At 41.2% G+C, this 18352-nt stretch overlaps 1 protein-coding gene across 5 annotated transcripts in view; it reads left to right on the top strand.

The window, feature by feature from the left end:
- LOC111848102 (CD276 antigen-like) overlaps positions 1-18352 on the top strand; it is a 70121-nt gene that overhangs the window by 30120 nt on the left and 21649 nt on the right. For 4 of the 5 annotated variants that reach the window (XM_023819852.2, XM_023819854.2, XM_023819853.2 and 1 more), the window contains one exon: positions 6563-6744. In XM_023819852.2, coding sequence (XP_023675620.1) covers positions 6563-6744 — 182 coding nt within the window. The remainder of the gene's footprint in view (positions 1-6562; positions 6745-18352) is intronic. The other variant, XM_023819855.2, reaches the window with a different exon arrangement.

The following is an 18352-nucleotide window of genomic DNA, read 5'->3' on the forward strand; positions in this document are numbered from 1 at the left end:
AGGCAGCTAAAAACAAACCCACACAGCACACTGTGTTCCCTGAGCAGCTTGTCCCCAGGCCTAGTTTAAATGCAATTAGCCAGAGCTTTGGAGGCGTCAGGCAGCAGGCTAAATGAAGCCGGCGGCAATGATGCGGTAGCCAGCCGGCCTCCCCGGTGGAGCCGAGTATTAATTAGTGTCCAAAGCAGAGCCATGACTTTAAAGCTTTCATTATATGAAAGGATGGACACTGACAATGTGGCAAGCATTACACCAACCCCTTTGAAAGTCTTTTTTTTGATGAGGCCATGTGAACTTTCATTATTGTCTTTTCCACTTGTCACGTTGTCTTTTGAGGTTGTTAAAAAGAATCTTTACTATTTTTCACCTGGTCACTGGAGTCACCCAGTAGAATAAAATGATTCCACAGTTACTTCAGAGGTGACATCGAAGAAGAACATCTACAGGATGTCTGTATGTGTAAAACACGCAATTTGTGACAACTGAAACATTTGTTCCTCAGCCTAAATTCACTGACTTATGCTGTAACAATGGCTTTGGTATATCATGGGGTGGGGGGCAGGGGGTGCTGAACCCGTTTTAATGTTTTCTTCCAGTACTGAACATCAGGGGAGCAGAAACACAGAAATGGTACACTTTTCATTTTGAGAGACACCTAGTGGGTGTGTGTTAGTTGTGGTCAGCAGGGAAGGACAGATGGATAGATCTTCAAAGGTTATGTGAATACATTTTTTCTCAGTGCAAGATAAGCTTAAAAATGATTGTTCCACAAAGGATGTTTATATCCTTTTGAAATGACTGTTGTTTCTGCTGTTGATACGTTAAAATCCATTTCAGTCCATACACAAAAGACTATTGTCTCACCGTTCAATGTATTTTCAATTAGAAGCCTCTGAAGAATTTCGCACCTCAGGAAGAGCTGGCCTTTCTCTTGATAGCTTGGAGGGGCCTTCTCCCAGGATACATCATGTGTCCAGTGAATTTGTGTCTAAACGCAAGACTCATGGAAACTACTTCATTTAAACATATTTACTTCATTGCTGTTTGAGTGCCTTTTAAATTATGCTTGCTGTATTTTGTCGTTTTAAATGCAGATGTTGCCATTTAGTAACAGGAGGTCCAGATGCAACTGAGTCATTAATCCACTGCCAAAACAACCCACAGGGTTAAATTTAAGCAAGTGTATGTGTGTCCATCATGAATATCTAAAGAAATGGCAGTCATGAATGTGTTTAATGGTGTGCGTGAACACAAGAGACACGGCTGGATCGATGCAATCTTTGAAGAAGTTCCCTCAAGTTCTCCGCTGACAGCGTGACGACTTTTCTCAATTGCTCTTTAATGCACAGTAACCATCTGGCCATTATGACTAAATTGTTTGAAAAACAGCAAAGACTATTTGATTTTGTTGTTAATGATAACAGCCAGTGTCTATGGAGATGACAATGTGACTCTTGATCCCTGAAATATGATCATTCGGAGACCACCCTTGGATAGCTCAGGTCCAGAAAGTGTAAATTTAGACCAAGATTTTGTTTCAACCAACCAGTTGAGTATTCTGTGGCTGCAATTATACTCAACTGGTTGGCTGATGCAAATCTTGTCTAGATTTTTACTTTCTGGACCTGAACTATCCCCCTCTCCCCTTCTCGCTCTCCAAGGGAGATAGACATGCATGTGTATACCTGTGGGATCTAGTTTTTTGGGTTCAGAGAAGCTGAATCAGTCAGCATTCTGCACCCTTGGAGCAGTTGGGGCTACTGGCCTTGTTTAAGGGCCCAGTGATGATATGATTACTCTGCCAGCCAAAGGGACTTGAACTTATGACATTGCGGACACCGATCCATAACCTGCTGAGCTGCACACAGCCTTCAAAATATAGTTCTATATTTTTCTGACTATCTGTACTATCTATCAAATCGAAACCTTTTTTTTCCTCAAAATGTGAAGCAAGCAATGGCATCACATGGCCACATTCTGTTGATTAAACCAAGGGCGGGTAATCTCATCCAGAAAGGGCCATTGTGAATGCGGGTTTTCTCTGCAACTCCCTAATCAGATTACTGATTAGAGGACTGATTGGCTGAAGAGCCCTCACATCTGGGTTTGAACAGCTGACCTAAAGGTTATCCCAAAATCCTGCGTACACTCTGGCCCTTTGCAGATAAGATTGCTCACCCATAGATTAAACTGAGGTTATACGGAGGTAGTTTTATGCTGTCAGCTGGAACAACCTGAATCACTTGTGATCAGACAAGAAAACCTGAAGATAGTCTAGGTTTAAATATTGGCAGAGTGTGTGACTGCCATGCAAACCGAGGAGAGAGATCTGCTTGTTGGGGGCTTTTAGCTGAAGGATTGTTTCCTGTAGTCTGTTTGCATTTCACATCTTTTAAACTGACAGTATTTTTGAAAATATTTAAGATAATAAAATTAATAGAACAGGATTATTTATGACTCTTGAAAAGCCTTATACCAACTCTAAATTTCATAAGCTTCACATTATGCTGTAATTGTTTCTCTCTCTCTAAATTGTGGCTTTTGCTGTTATCTCCAATGAGCAAAATGTTTCCTCTTATACAATCTGAAATCTGTCTCCTCAAGCACTGTTTGTACACCAGTGTGTCTTCATTTGATGAGGGGGCTATTTTCTTGCACGAGATTATAGGGCTCAGCTGACTTTACTTTTCATAACTTTTCATTCAGGAATGCTGTTCTGTGCACTATAAATAATGAGTGAGGACAATTTTTGTAAATTAGTTTTTAAAATGCTGATGCAGATTGAAAACGACAAACTTGGCATACTGACACGTGATTGCTTTTTCATCTATGATAAATTGGTGTCGATCTGAATGGAATCAGAATTAATTTGTTTACACCAAATTCCTTCCAAAAAATATTAATAATTGCTGATCTTGATTTGAGTTTTGTTTTATATAGCTCCCTGTCCCAAGAATCTTCATCCCAGGCCAATTCTGCCTTGCAGCCTTACAGTATTATTGTTATTTTATAATTTGAATATCCTCTGAGATCTTCCAGCTGGTGTTCTGAGGAAACTAATAATGAGGTTTATTTAATCTGAAAAATGTCAGAAAGCAGCATTTGGATGTGATGCAGGATAAGTGCTGGGCTGCTTCTTCCTAACCAGCTGTTGGAATTGCTAACGGTGCATAAGCACACGCACCAGGCAGATGTCAGGGAGTGGTTTTTGATTAAGATTAATGGCAATGGCTTGTCCCTCCTTACTCCTGTAGGTTGTACACTTCCTGCCTTGTCTGTGAGTTTCTGCAGTTTTATTCACTGCTTGTATTTGATACATGGGACAGCGTGTACTTTTGGGGTATTGCAATTAGTCCCGCATGCATTGAAGGGTAGGTGGAAGACTAGGACCATGAAGAGCCAAGTGAACACTGCGCTGACTTATGGAGAATACCTGCTCTGCCTCGGTGCCTGATAAGTTGTTCACAATGGGTGTTTTACAGACAAGCAGCAGTCAGAGAGAGTATGCTGATGATCAGCTCTGAGAATCACTTGAGCTTGTTATATCCCTGAACCAGCACATGATGTCATAATATAATATTGCCTTGGCAATAATTTCCAAATGCTTAATATTTTTCATCATGCTGCCATTAATGTAATCTCATAGGCACATTTAATAAAGCCTTTGTTTGCTGCTTAGCTGATTCCTTCATTACAAGGGAACACTTCTGCATATGCATCTTTTCTCCATTCTGTTTTTGATAAGTTACAGGCTTTACTGGCTGACACGGTGGTTCCACTGACATCTCAAACCTACCTGGGTTGCAGGTTTGAACTTTGCCCTGGCTTTTTTTGAGCAGTTCTCCCTGTGTTTTTGTCTTGGATCACTCTGGATAATTTGTTTTACTCTCACACTGCAAAGATTTCCCTTTGCTTGTTTGTGTGTCTCATTGTCCTGTGATCTGTGATGGAGTAATATACCCTGATAAATTCCCTGTGATTCTTGGGATGCATTTAGGATAATTGCGGCACTGATTGATTATTGATTAAGAGGTTTTTAAAAATGCGCATAGTAAACAAAAATATTGAGCTAAGTTAAGGACGTTTTGTTTGTTACAATTCATTACTCTTCACATTGTAATGGACTTTCATTAATGATAGACCTGGATCATGTCCCCCCTCAGTCTCCTTTGCTTGAGGCTGAACAGATTTAGCTCAACTAACCTTTCCTCGTATGACATTCCTCTAAGACCAGGAATCATTCTTGTGGCCCTACGCTGCACCTTTTCTAAGGCTGCAATGTCCTTTTTAAGATATGGTGACCAAACCTGCACACAATATTCTAGGTGAGGTCTCAATAAGGAATTGTATAATCTTAGCATTACCTCCCTTGACTTAAAATCCACACACCTGGAGATATACCCCAACATCCTATTGGCCTTTTTTATTGCTTCTCCGCACTGGCGAGAATGAGACATGGAAGCATCAACATTCACACCAAGGTCTTTCTCATAATCAGCTACCTTTATTTCAGTACTGTAGGTCCCATAAAATACCTGTACTTTATATGTCTGCTCCCTACATGGAGTACCTTACATTTGTCTATGTTAAATGTCATCTGCCAGGTATCGGCCCAGTGACTAATTATATCAAGATCCCGCTGTAGCTGCTGAGCCACTAGTTCAGTATCTGCTACACCACCCACCTTGGTGTCATCTGCAAATTTCACCAGTTTACTGTATATATTGGTGTCTATATCATTTATGTAAATTAGGAACAATAGTGGTCCTAAAATTGAACCCTGCGGTACCCCACTATGAACGCAGGCCCACTGTGACATTGTGCCTCTTATAACTACTTGCTGCTTCCTATCTGTTAACCAGTTATCAATCCAGGTCGCTACAGTTCCTAAAATACTTGTCGCTTTGAGTTTAAGTAAGAACACAGTGCTAAGTAAGTACTCTTCTGGGAAAGCTGTCCACAAGGGTACAAGTGTTTTTATTGGAATTTCTGACCATTCTTTCAGGAGAACATTTGTGATGTCTGGCACTGATGTTGGACAAGAAGGCCTGGCTCACAGTCTCCGCTCTAATTCATCCCAAAGGTGTTCTGTCGGGTTGAGGTCAGGGCTCTGTGCAGGCCAGACTCACTCATCCATGTCCTTATGGACCTTGCTTTGCGCACTGGAGCACAGTCATGTTGGAACAGGGAAGGGCCTTCTTTTCGGTTATATTGTCTTTTTCCCCAAACTGAATAGAACAGTGATACTTTATTAATCCCTGTTTGCCCCATCTTACTCTCCATGACATGCATAAAATAGTGATACTTTATTAATCTGACATGTACATATGCAGGTGATAGCAAGCTTGGGGGTCACAGCAAAACGGTCAGCCACCTTGTGGGGCCCAGGGAGCTGGGGGTTAAAGGCCTTGGTCAAGGGCCCATGACCATGTGGCTATTCTTTGGAGGCCGGGCTCAAACTAGTGGCTTTCTGATCACGGGCACAGAAGCTTAGCCTGCTGAGCTACACACTGCACAAACGTCTGCGCATAACCAAAATGGCCTACACAAAGGTTCATCTGCATCGTCCTTCCCAGAATTTGACCAGGAGCTTTCACATTCATTTATGCATGCTGTGATGAAAATTGGGTTGAAAATGCAATAGATGACTTTCTATATTAAGACCAGTATGGGGGGGGCCGGAACTGCAAATGTTGATTATGAAATGTGTCAGACAGCACTGTGGACCTTTGTAAAGGTTAAAGCTGAGGAGCATGACAGACAGCGTGACTTTTCTGCATTCAGCAACTGGAATCTAATGTACTCATGATTAGTGTAAATGCAATACAGAATACTGGGTGTAAATTGGATCTGGGGATGTTTGGAATTATTTGCCATAGTTCAGTGCAAATATCAGTCTGCTTGTGTAATGTTTTTCTTGTGTGAGTTCACAAATGGTCGTTAAACTGGGCTAGAAGTCGGCACTATGAGATCGTCCCTTTTTTCATAAGGTCATGGCTGATTCTCTCTCAAAGTTATGGTTGATTCAGTCCCACATACAGTATAATGAGTTCCAATGCATTGCATATTCTTTAAAGATAAATGGCATTTAGATTTTAAAAAGCAAAGACAAGGCAACTTTATAATTCCATTATCACATTATTAGTATGATTTAGTTTAGTTTACATGTTCAGTTTTTAGTTTACATGTGATGCTTGTCTGTTGCTGTTTTAATTTTATTTAACTAGACATGGTGTTCTGCAGAATTCTCTCAGCTGTAGGTTCTGCAGCAAAGGTTATGTTACTTTGAAATATATCTGGCTAAGCAGTTCTTGTTTTAAGAAATATTGTTATTTTTGAGATTTAACTCTCAAAAAACTCTAAAGGCTGTCCAGACAGCTGTATGACGCATCATCCCTGGTGAAGGAGACTCTGGTCCTACAACTGATGAAATACAGGTGGCTGTCGATACATGAATGTTTATATATTAAAGTGGACGGTGTGATTATAAGGTTAAAGGTTATTGATGTGAACGTAATCATTGGTCTTTCCCTACACCTCCTCCATCCCTCTACCTCCACAGGCCAGAACACGACTTTCCCAGCGGTGGCCCTTTGGGTGACAGTGGGTCTGGCCATCTGCCTTCTGGGCCTGCTCATTGCTCTGGCTGTTGTATGCCGCAGGAAGATCAAAGAGAGCTGTGAAGAAGCTGCTGCAGGTGAGGCCTGTGCTGAAAATGGGCTAAGAGTGGTGCAGTCTGAATAGGTATGTTGATGTCAGTTGTCTGTCCGGCCCCCATATCAGTGCTCTAAGCTGTATTGAATAGTAGGATCAGATAACACTTTACTTGACGGGGTACAAGTTATGTATTATTAGGCTATAACTTTTGTATTAATTAACCTCAAAATAAGTCATAGATACATACTGATCTAATCTTAGTTCATCATTAATGATTCATGACACATCTTTTATCTCAAGCAATTAAAAAATTTGTTACTGTATTTGTAAATCGTTGTGAACTACTGAAAGAACTACTAAGGAACTACTGAAGGAACAAGAAATGAATAACATAAGTGAAATACTGATGCCATGTTTGTTTATTCATGAATCATAATGCATCTTTTATCTCCAAGTGGCTCCAATATTTGTTCATGATTTATACTTACAGTAAGTAGTAACTAAGTTATTACTAAGTATTTGGGCCCCCTCAAGTACAGTGTTACTGTAGAATTATATCCAAAATTTCCAGTTATATCCAGAATTTCTGAATAGAATTTTGGTAGAATAACTGATTTGTGTGTAGTCAGGGGATCATTTGTCTAATGTTCCCTCAGATTTTGACATTCATTTTCATTGATTGACCGATTTCTTTTGTATGTGTTAAGTATTCATACTCACATGACATTTCTACAGATTGATAAGTGGGATATCTAAAATAATAAACATTTGGCTTTTGTGTTCTAGGTCTTGCAGTTAATACGCCTTTTATCTTGTTTATGTGTATAGTTTGTGTAGGAACTCATTATAAAGGTTAGTCCAGGCTTTGTACTTTATTTAGCAGAATGTCTTAAGGTATGCAGCTCTGAGTATACAAGTTGTGGAAATCCTTTAATGTCTGTCTGTAATTGGTTGAGAACATCCCTCTGGCTGCATTCTTTTGTTATTCATTATGCACTCTGATGCCACCTTATTCTGTCCAGGCATTTAATTGCTCACTAACTTCATGATGTGTTGCTCCAAACCTCTAGCTACTGTATCACATGCACTGGTGATGTCTCTGAATTAAGTCGATCTTTAACTTTTTTTCTGGATGTCACCTGTCAAATTTAACTATGCATCCGAGCGTTCCTCTTGGCTCTGAACCCGTCCTTTCTTCTTTGTTCTGGATTTCATTCGCTTAACCTGCTTGGTTTCCCTCTCCAGTGTTATGTTCACTTTTGATGGACTTACAGCCCTTTGGTTGTTGCTGGTCTTCCTCTGCCTCAGGCGCTACCCTGGAGTTGCTATTAATTGGTCATTTTTTTCATCCAGTCCTTTGTGATCTGCAGTCAAGTGTCCTCTTTCATTCCGTTTGTGTAGATTTAGCAGTGTCATCTTCTGTTGAGTCACTGCTGGCGTTTCCTGACTCTGGGGGTATTTTTTGCCTTCAATTTCCTAGCTGCCTGTTAAGTTTCCTACTCCTGCCATCCCATATTTTCTCTGCTTCCTGAGTCAACTGTCACCCCAGGCTATAAGCAGGATTTCCCCTACCACCAGCTGATGTGCTCACTGTGGCTATGGGACAGGGCCAAAACTGTCCGATATGTCATTTCATAATTGCTTGGAGAAGAGATCTGTCTAGACCTGAGTAATAATTAGGTTTCAGACCTTCTTCTGTGTCTGCCTATATTGAAATCAACCCTATTGATTGGGTGGGTGGGTGGGGGGGTGTCATTAATACCTCACTGTCCCTTTGCTTTGGCATGTTATGCCGAGCAGCTGTCTTCACTCTGTCATGTCTCCCTTCCTTCTTAGGTTTTCTGAGGGGCTTGAATAAAAATATTGCTAAGGAGAAGCAACATGTGCAAATAACCAAACTGAACTTTACTTTATTTCTTACTTCATGTCAGTATTTATATCAGTTCTCTATTGATATCAGGGCAAGGGAATTGAGATGATGAATAATGAATGATCTCTGCTGCCTTGAGTCCCCATTGGAGGTCAACACAGTTGTTATCTATTCAACCTTCACAGAATGCGACCAAAGCGAAATTCCTATCTGAGCCACTGGCTGGCTAATCGCATACTGCTCCGTTGGGGAGGGATTGTTGGCATCAACAGTGCATTAATGTGCGATGTCAGGGACCGCAGCGTCTGTAAGGAATGTTAAGGCCCCAGACAATGAGCGTGCCACTTTCGCTGTGGGAGGTTCATTAAGTGAGTTGCTATAATTAGCTACACCTAATGATGGCAGAATGTGGGAGGTGAAATAGCTGGGTCATAAGGACAGTTCCTTATGACCCAGCTATTTCACCTCCCACATTCCTCCCAAGTGCTTTGTAATGGGGTCTGCTCTGGTTACAGACATTTAAGTTAAATGTTGTGTGCTTGCTGGTATAGAATTGTTCAGATTTTCAATGAAAAGGAAAATAACTGTGTATAAAACGTTTAAATAAAAAAGCAGCCTGCCCCAGATTTTCAACCTTGACCGTGATATGCTGGTTGTGATTGAGATACAGTTATGTTTCCATTGTACTGAAAACCATATTTTTCTCTGTTAACACTACCAAAAGCTATAGGAAGTGTGAGGGAATCCAGTCTTATGGATAAGCCTTCTGATTGAACCGGAAGCACTGGTTTTCGTTTTCTCTCGCGTCTCTAGAATTTGTGCTAAAATTTGTTGTTGCAGTCTTTCTCTGCTAGCATTAGCAATCTCTGTGTACTCTGCACTACAGTGCCTCTTTAGATGTTTGATCAAATTGCTTGAGTTAAATGTCATGCTGTCCCTTTAATCCTTATCTGAAGGTGTGGTACCTTCTGATTGGAAGCATGCCAACATAACACCCATTTTCAAAAAAGGGGATAGAAGTAATTTGTCAAACTATAGGCCAATCAGTCTAACTTGTATAACTGGTAAAGTTATGGAGGCTATAATCAAAGAGAAAATGGTAGATTACCTGGACTCAAATAACATTTTGAGGGATAGCCAGCATGGATTTAGGAGAGGTAGATCCTGTTTAACAAATCTGTTGGAGTTTTTTGAGGAAGCTACTCAGGAAGTTGATGATAAGAAGGCCTATGATGTCATCTACTTAGATTTCCAAAAGGCTTTTGATGTTGTTCCCCACAAGAGGCTCTCACTTAAACTCAAAGCGACAGGTATTTTAGGAACTGTAGCGACCTGGATTGATAACTGGTTAACGGATAGGAAGCAGCGAGTAGTTATAAGAGGCACAATGTCACAGTGGGCCTGCATTCATAGTGGGGTACCGCAGGGTTCAAGTTTAGGACCACTATTGTTCCTAATTTACATAAATGATATAGACACCAATATATACAGTAAACTGGTGAAATTTGCAGATGACACCAAGGTGGGTGGTGTAGCAGATACTGAACTAGCGGCTCAGCAGCTACAGCGGGATCTTAATTTAATTAGTGACTGGGCTGACACCTGGCAGATGAAATGTAACATAGACAAATGTAAGGTACTCCATGTAGGGAGCAGAAATATAAAGTACAGGTATTTTATGGGACCTACTGAAATAAAGGTAGCTGATTATGAGAAAGACCTTGGTGTGTATGTTGATGCTTCCATGTCTCATTCTCGCCAGTGCGGGGAAGCAATAAAAAAGGCCAATAGGATGTTGGGGTATATCTCCAGGTGTATGGAGTTTATGTCAAGGGAGGTAATGCTAAGATTATACAATTCCTTGGTGAGACCTCACCTAGAATATTGTGTACAGGTTTGGTCACCATATCTTAAAAAGGACATAGCGGCCTTAGAAAAGGTGCAGCGTAGGGCCACAAGAATGATTCCTGGTCTTAGAGGAATGTCATACGAGGAAAGGTTAGTTGAGCTAAATCTGTTCAGCCTCAAGCAAAGGAGACTGAGGGGGGACATGATCCAGGTCTATAAGATTCTAACAGGTTTGGATGCTGTTCAACCGAATAGTTACTTCAGCATTAGTTCAAATACAAGAACTCGTGGCCATAGGTGGAAATTAGCGGGAGAACATTTCAAACTGGATTTAAGGAAGCACTTCTTTATGGCCTCCTCTCGTTTGTATAGTTCTTATGTTCTTATGTTCCTCCTCTTGACACTTTAGCAGAATAGAACTTGCAGTCTGCTTAACTTCTGTCATTGTCCCTTATCTTCTAATAAGTCCAAACTGCTGACATCCTCCGCATATACTCGGCAATTTTCCATGTGCCAGTGTTCTCTGTATTTATCCTTCTCAAATGTTTCCGGTTGACAAAATTTGATATGGCAGCAAAAACTGAAAAAATGCAGCGGCTTTGAGTTTTAATGTAATGTTGCAATTAAGTGGTTTCAGTTCTTGGTATCGGACAATTATTACGAGTACGAACATGAGCATATGAGCTGCCTACCTGCACCCTGACATATTGATGAGGGTACCACTGGATGGTGAGGAGAACCCCTTTGTATATCCTGTTTGTTGGCCAAAAGGATAATTAGATAAGTCAAAGATGAAAGCATTGATGACACGTGGGCTAAAGAGGATTACAAAGCATGATTTAAAAAAAAAATATGAAACTGGAGTACATCATGCAAAATATGTTTTTCTGGGAATTTAATGTTTTGATCATTAAACATTCTGAATACATCTAAATGTGCATACAATGTTTATTTTTTAAATGCCTTTTTGTATTCACTGAAATAAATAGTAGCAGTTGTTCCCTCTACAAGTTAAATGGATTGAGTTGAGTGGTTAATGTATTTCGTTAGTTCCTTGTTACAAACCTTGTCTGGTCAGCATGAACTAAATTAGGAACGACATTTTCCAATCTCTAGGTAAGAAGGCCAAACAGCAATTTAGAACTCTGAATTAGAAACTGAATAAGGAGATGGATTTCTTCAGTGTGTCGCTACAGAAAGTGATGTTAGTGGTGGAGCTTGCTTTTCTGCTGGCTGGTCCATGAACATGTTGGCCATTGGGCTGGGCGATATAACCTCAAATCAACATCACGATAAATTGAACATTTTACTTCGATTATGATTAATGAAGGATTATTTTGTTTTCTTGCCCTCATATTTAATTGACAAGGTTTGTGCTGTAAATATGTTCAACTATTAAAGCTGGGATATTTTTCTAATGAAAATCTGTATATCTTTATGACACCCACACACAGATTAACCATCTGTGGTTATTTATTGAATATTTCAAACAACTGAAATCAAACCACAAATCGCTTGAAATGAAAACATCTTATGAAAAAGGTCACATTTTTGTTTTAATTAATGTATAGAGCAAGTTCCCTAAAAAAGTAGAAAATTAATAGTTTGCATTTCTTGCTAACAAAATAAACCGTTTATAGTGATCACATCTGTCTGGGTGAAATTGATCATTATAAGTGGATGATCATTATAAACAATTTTTTCTTTATGTCTCAGGCAGACTACCATGTAATTGACATTTGAATATTTATAACATGAATATGTAAGGGATAATGTACAGGCAGCCGGTAGTTATCGCAGAAATAAGCCCCGACAGTGTGATCAGGACCCGACGCGAAGCGGAGGGTCTTGTATCACACTGAAGGGGCTTATTTCGCGATAACTACCGGCTGCCTGTACATTATCCCGCTTATTACACGGCTACTTGCCACATAAGGAAAAAAACTGGACATGAATATGAATTTGAAACATTTTATTGGCATATTTATTTTAAATTAACATTTTTAAACGGTAATCTTTGTTGGCGCGGAGAGATTTTAAACATACAAGTAGTACTGGCTATGCGTTATTACTTTGGAGCGGTTATTATTTGAAAAGAACGAACCTGCAAATGTCTCAACTGACCAATCAGAATCAAGCATTCCAGAGAGCCGTGTAATAAAAGGTAATAAAACAGACAGTGTCGCTATTTACTGAATTTTATTGACTTTCAAAATACAATTCAATTCAAATACAATTCAAATGCTTTTCAAATTACAATACTGTGCAAATTAAATTACTGAACTGTATACAATTCAAGTACGCTATAATACAGTACAATACTGTACATAAAATATAGCTTATTGTAGTTTAATTTCTGCATCTTGCTACCTTGTTTTTGGCAGTTTATCATAAACTTTAAGGCTATATTTGTAATGTCCCCTCTGTCATGACGTAGCTGGGTGCACAGAACAGGGAAGCAAGAGAACACGACAGATCGGGGAAAACGGGATTTAATGGGAAAAAGGAGCTGGGACATGGAACAGGCAAAAACAGGCAGCACTACACAATTAGAATTCACAAGACTTCAATGACAGACTTAGGGAAGCAAACTCGAATGCGGACTGATATTCAATTTATTTTTATATAGCACCTTTCACAACAAAGTTGTCCCAAAGTGCTTTACAGGGTTGTGTTGTGATACATAAAACAGAACTAGAGGGAGATACAGAACGGGGGAAAAAAGGAAAGAAAGAAATTGAATAAACAAAGCCAGAACACAACAGAGGAGAGGAACCAAAAACTCCCAAGTAGGGAGAAAAAAACCTCTGGGGCTTCCAAGGTCAACTGGCTGCCCAACCCCCCTGGGCATACCAACATCACCGAAAACAGAAAAGAGTGGACATGCTAGGGCTCGATTTTTAAAGAAAAATTTGAGTTTCGATTCGATTTTCGATTTTTTTTTCCAATGCACTTAAAAAATGGCTGCAGACATCAGATATAGTGTCAAAAGTGCAACTTTATTGCTATGATTGTCCTCAAGAGTTAAAATGCGTAGAATCCCAAAACAAAAAGTAAATGAGGCTCTGTCATTCAACAATTTCAAGCTTTAACCCAGGTTTAAGCAAAAGTGCAACAGCTTCACAGTAGCTAAAATTTTCTGTTCAAGAAATCATATAATTACAAATTTTGTAACATATAACATTACAATTAAAAAAAATAAACTCTTCTCAGTATAGTGTGAATATAAAAAATGAAACATGCCTGTGGCAGACATATAGCCTGCTCAAAGAATGAACAAATGTAAACTTTTATCTATAACAACAAAACACGTGCTTGTTAGATCTCTGAAACATTGTGCATGCTCATTCTAAACATTTTTTGCAAGAAAGATGAGCCTGTCCACAACCTCTGGCTTAAGGCAGGCCCGGTTGCAGGTAACTATTCCCCCACCCACACTAAATACCCTCTCTGAGGGGGCACTAGTGGCTGGATTAGAAAGATATTTTTTAGCCAGTAAGCTTAGCCTTGGAAAGTTGGGCTGATGCAGCTTCCACCATTCAAGAGGATCTGTGTCTGGCTCTATGTCTGGAATAAGGAAATACGTTGTAAGCTCAGTCTCAATTTTTGTTTTCTCAGATTGTGGGTGTGGCGTGGTGGATGGTGCACTGTTTTTAAAGAAGGCACCCAGAGTCATTTTCGTTTTTGGTGGGGTGTTCTCTTGAACAGCTGAGGGACCAGCTTCCTCTGTGGTAGAGTTGCAGAGAGCAGAGATCTCAGACACCGCTCTTTTTTTGACAACTTCCAGTTTGCTTGCATCAATGTAGGTTGTACGGAACCTCGGGTCTAAAAGTGTGGCCATGTCCAAAAGTTCCTCTTTCTCCAAATCACAGTATTTACTTTCGAGGTAACGCATGATGTTAGCTTTGATTGTTTTTGTTAGCTCCAAATCTTCCTCCTCTGGCAGGAGGAGACTTGTTTTAATCAAATGCAGCACTGGTTTGATGCATGACACACTGACATATGATTCCCCTGACAGTGCATCAGTGAAGTTCTGGAGAGGTTTCACTGCTTTGTTGGTGGCTTCTAATACTTCCAAATCTTGCCACGTGGGAACAAGATGACGCGTTTTCTTGTCCGCACCCAGGACACGAGTTATTGCCTTCTCTTGCTCAAGAAAGCGCTCAATCATCTTTTGACGAGACCCCCAACGTGTTGGGGATTCTGAGATCAAAAGATGCTGGGGAAGTCCAAGCTCAGCCTGCACCTCTGTCATGTCTCGCCTTTTTTTCCAGCTGTAGGAGAAGGCTGATACAGCTTTTTTGCAGACCCCTATGGCCCGATCGATCCTTGGATCCTTCACACCATTCTCTGTAATAAATGTGAAAAGATATTTAGTATATTTTTTGTCACTCCAAGCTTAAACTATATATTTGATTACGTGAGTTTTCAAAATTGTTTTGTACTTTTATCACAATTTTAATAGCTGTAACACAGTTTAATACATAATGTATAATGAATGCAGATTAAGGAAAAGTCAGGTTTATTTATGTAACCCAGTCTATGTGTGTAAACCAGTTGAAATATATACCATGTTCTGGCTATTAAATTATAAGCAAACAGTACTTTACAATGTGCAAGTATGTGCACCTATTTATTCTTACACCAACTCTTACCTATAGCGTTGTGGAGTCTGTGGCCAAAACACTGCAAGCTGGGCCAGTTGTTGCCCTTAAGGGCTTTTATGATGTTGGTGCCACTATCAGTTGTCATGCAGACGAGTCGTTCCTCCGAAAGTCCCCAGGAGCTTTTAAGCCATGGGCAATTATGTCACCAGTGTGGTTGTCGGGGAAATATGCTGTCTGAAGGCAGATGCTGCGCAGAGTCCAACTAGTGTTGATGTAGTGAACCGTCAGACTCAGATATGGCTGCATCGTCCGGCTGGACCACAGGTCCATTGTGGCTGAGTAAAACTGCATCTCCTCCAGCTCACTGCGGATCTTTTCCCGAGTTGTATTGTACAGGTGAGGCAACGCTACATCGGCGAAATACTTGCGACTGGGGACAACGTACCTCGCATCTAATACTTTCAGCATGTGATTAAAGCCTCGCTTTTCGACAGAATAAATTGGCAGCATGTCTGTGGCAATATAAAACGTGATCGCCTCTGTAATCGCTTTCCATCGCGCTCCATTCTTATCATAAGGTACACAGTTTGTAAAGCTCTCAGGAAGTGTAGTTTGCTTTTTAGCAGGTGTGCTAGAGGAGCTGTTTTCGCTACGGAGCTGGCTGCACTTCTCCCATTCTTCGGGATGTTTATTCCTCAGGTGCTGGAAAAGATTTGCTGTACTGCTGCTTCCAGTAGCAACAGCCTTGAAACATATTTTGCAGCAAGGCTTCGTCTGTGTTTCGTCTGCTGCATCAAAACCAAACCAGTTCCAAATTACGGAATTACCTGTGCCTTTCTTTGGAAGTAGTTCTCTGCTACATGCTGCCATGTTGTTTTGACTGTGTTAGGCGGGGCGGGGGCTGGCTCATATCGCGCTACGGTAACCAACAAGGACGAAACGCGGAAAAGTCTGAAAAAACTATTGTGGCAAAAAACTCGACTTTGCAAAATAAAAATCGTTTTAAACTACAAAATCGATAAATCGATGAAATCGATTTTTTGCCCAGCCCTAGGACATGCTTGCTAAAAGGGAGGTATATGCTGGGATTAAGAATGGATGCAAAGTCCATCAGTGAGTCCGTTATCCATGTTGGCCTGTGAAGGGTGGCCAAGGTCTTTTCTCCATGTTGGGCTGTGCTGGGTGGCACTGAAGGCTGCACCCATGATGATATAGTTTGTATGGCCCATTTGCGATGTCACCCCTCCGTGGGACTGAACCAGGACTCTAGCTCATGTGGGAAGGCAAAGAGCATGGATGGTCAGAACATGCATTGACACATAAACGGACAAGCACAGTTGATAAAAATGACATGTACAGCAGCACCAACAGCCATAGTTATGGTGTGGTAAGGTCGCGGGTAAGCTAAACTGAAGTAATGGGTCTTCAGTCGCAATTTAAAGACCGAGACTGAATCGACATCCCAAACAAAGGCTGGTAAACCATTCCACAATATAGGGGCACTGTAGCAGAATGCTTTAGCGCCCAATCTCATTTTGTTTATATGTGGAACGACAAGGAAACCCGCATTCTGTGACCTGAGTGGACGACGCAGCTTGTAAACTTGAAGTAATTCTGTCAGGTACTGTAGGCAGGAGCTATACCATTAAGTGCCTTATATGTAAGTAGGAGAAGTCAGCTCTAAACCTAACAGGGAGCCAGTGCAGGGAACTAAGAACAGGGGTTATGTGTTCAAACTTACTGCTGCATTTTGAATACGCTGCAAGGTATTTAGTAGTGTTGTAGTCAAGACCACCTAAACCGAGACCAAGGCATTGCCGAGACTGGAGGGTACCAAGACCAAGACACTGCCGAGACTTGAGGGTACCAAGACCAAGTTCAAGACCAAGACACACTAAGGCGAGACCAAGACCAAGACTGGTCAAGACCAAGACCGAAAACAGACTTGGGCTAGAATCGACATCACATTACTCAGATCAACTGTAGAGAAAAAAGGCATTGCTGTAAAGTGTCATTACTCGTTAAATCAAATTCATTTTATCTTTTCAATTATATTGTCCATATGTCTCTCATTTAAAATCTCCCAGATTTGTCATAGTTACGTGGCCTGATGGAAAAATATCCTCAGCAATCCTCTCCTATAACCATTTTATCAGACCTCGTCAAGGGAAAGAGATGGGATGTACCAGAAAGATGTTCATATTAAGTGTCTCATACCAGGGAGAGAGGCCTCGGATAAGCTATGAATACGGGTATGTAATGATCCTATGCTTTGAATTGAAGAGAATGAGCCTCCAGATTGACTTGTACCTCCAAGACTGTGCTTTCTAATGAATGTAAAATACCTAATTTAATTGAATTATAACTATGCTATTAGTGCTGGGTGATAAAACGATCTCGATTTTTTATCGATAAAAAATAAGGATCACGATACACACAAACTATAAAACTCGATCAACCAAATTTGCTCCGTTTTAGAGAATGTGCTGAGACAGACAACTCGATGGCCTATCGAGCAGAGGTTTACTGAACGTCAGCACAACAGCCAATCACCGATGACGTTGTAATTTTGCCCATCCTCCCTGAAAGAAGCAATGGGTGCGTTCGACTTGGGCTTAGGTCTGTCTGCAGCTGACGCAACGTGGAGCGCGATCTGCCGGCGGCTGCAGGGGTGGAGTATAAACTGACTGCAGCCAAGTCGGACAACTTCTACTCCTCGTAGTCTGTGAGACCTGACTGCAATGGCAGCACTGCCAGAAGGGTGTAGATCAGGGTTCTTCAACTCTGGACCTCGATTCCAAACCCAAGGCCGTGTTTTCAGTTTTCCCAGGTAGTTGTTTAATAATTACTGATTCTGATTGGTCAGAGGCTTCACACCTGACTGACAGGTAAAGGAAGGCTGGAAAATCAGCAGTGCTCGGACCTTGAGGACCATGAGTTGAATAACCCTGGTGTAGATAAATCTATACCGAAGGCGCACCAGGGGGCAGGGCGGGAGGGACATGACCTCGGTACAGGTGTCCCCTCCCTTTCCAGCAGACTAAGAGGCGGGGACTCGCCTGGGATTTGTCCTGCTGTGGTGGTGGTGGAGGAGTCACTCCCCCAGAGGAGTCCAGCGGGGCCATCAGGGAAATCCTCGAGGGATCCCATTCGAGCTCCTCTTCCCCCAAGGGGACAGGAGCAGTGGTCAGACAATCTGGGACCTCCTTGGGGACAGAGACTGGGGTCATGGGAGCTGGTGTTGTGGGAGCAGGGTCAAGAACCGGGGGGACTGGAGGTGGAGGATCAGGAATCACGAGTGGAGCAGGAACAAGTGGAGCAGGAACCTCAGGGAGCTGAGCGGGAATAGGCGGAGCAGGAACCTCAGGGA

The sequence above is a fragment of the Paramormyrops kingsleyae genome, chromosome 11, assembly GCF_048594095.1.
Source record: "Paramormyrops kingsleyae isolate MSU_618 chromosome 11, PKINGS_0.4, whole genome shotgun sequence".
NCBI classification, from domain to species: domain Eukaryota; kingdom Metazoa; phylum Chordata; class Actinopteri; order Osteoglossiformes; family Mormyridae; genus Paramormyrops; species Paramormyrops kingsleyae.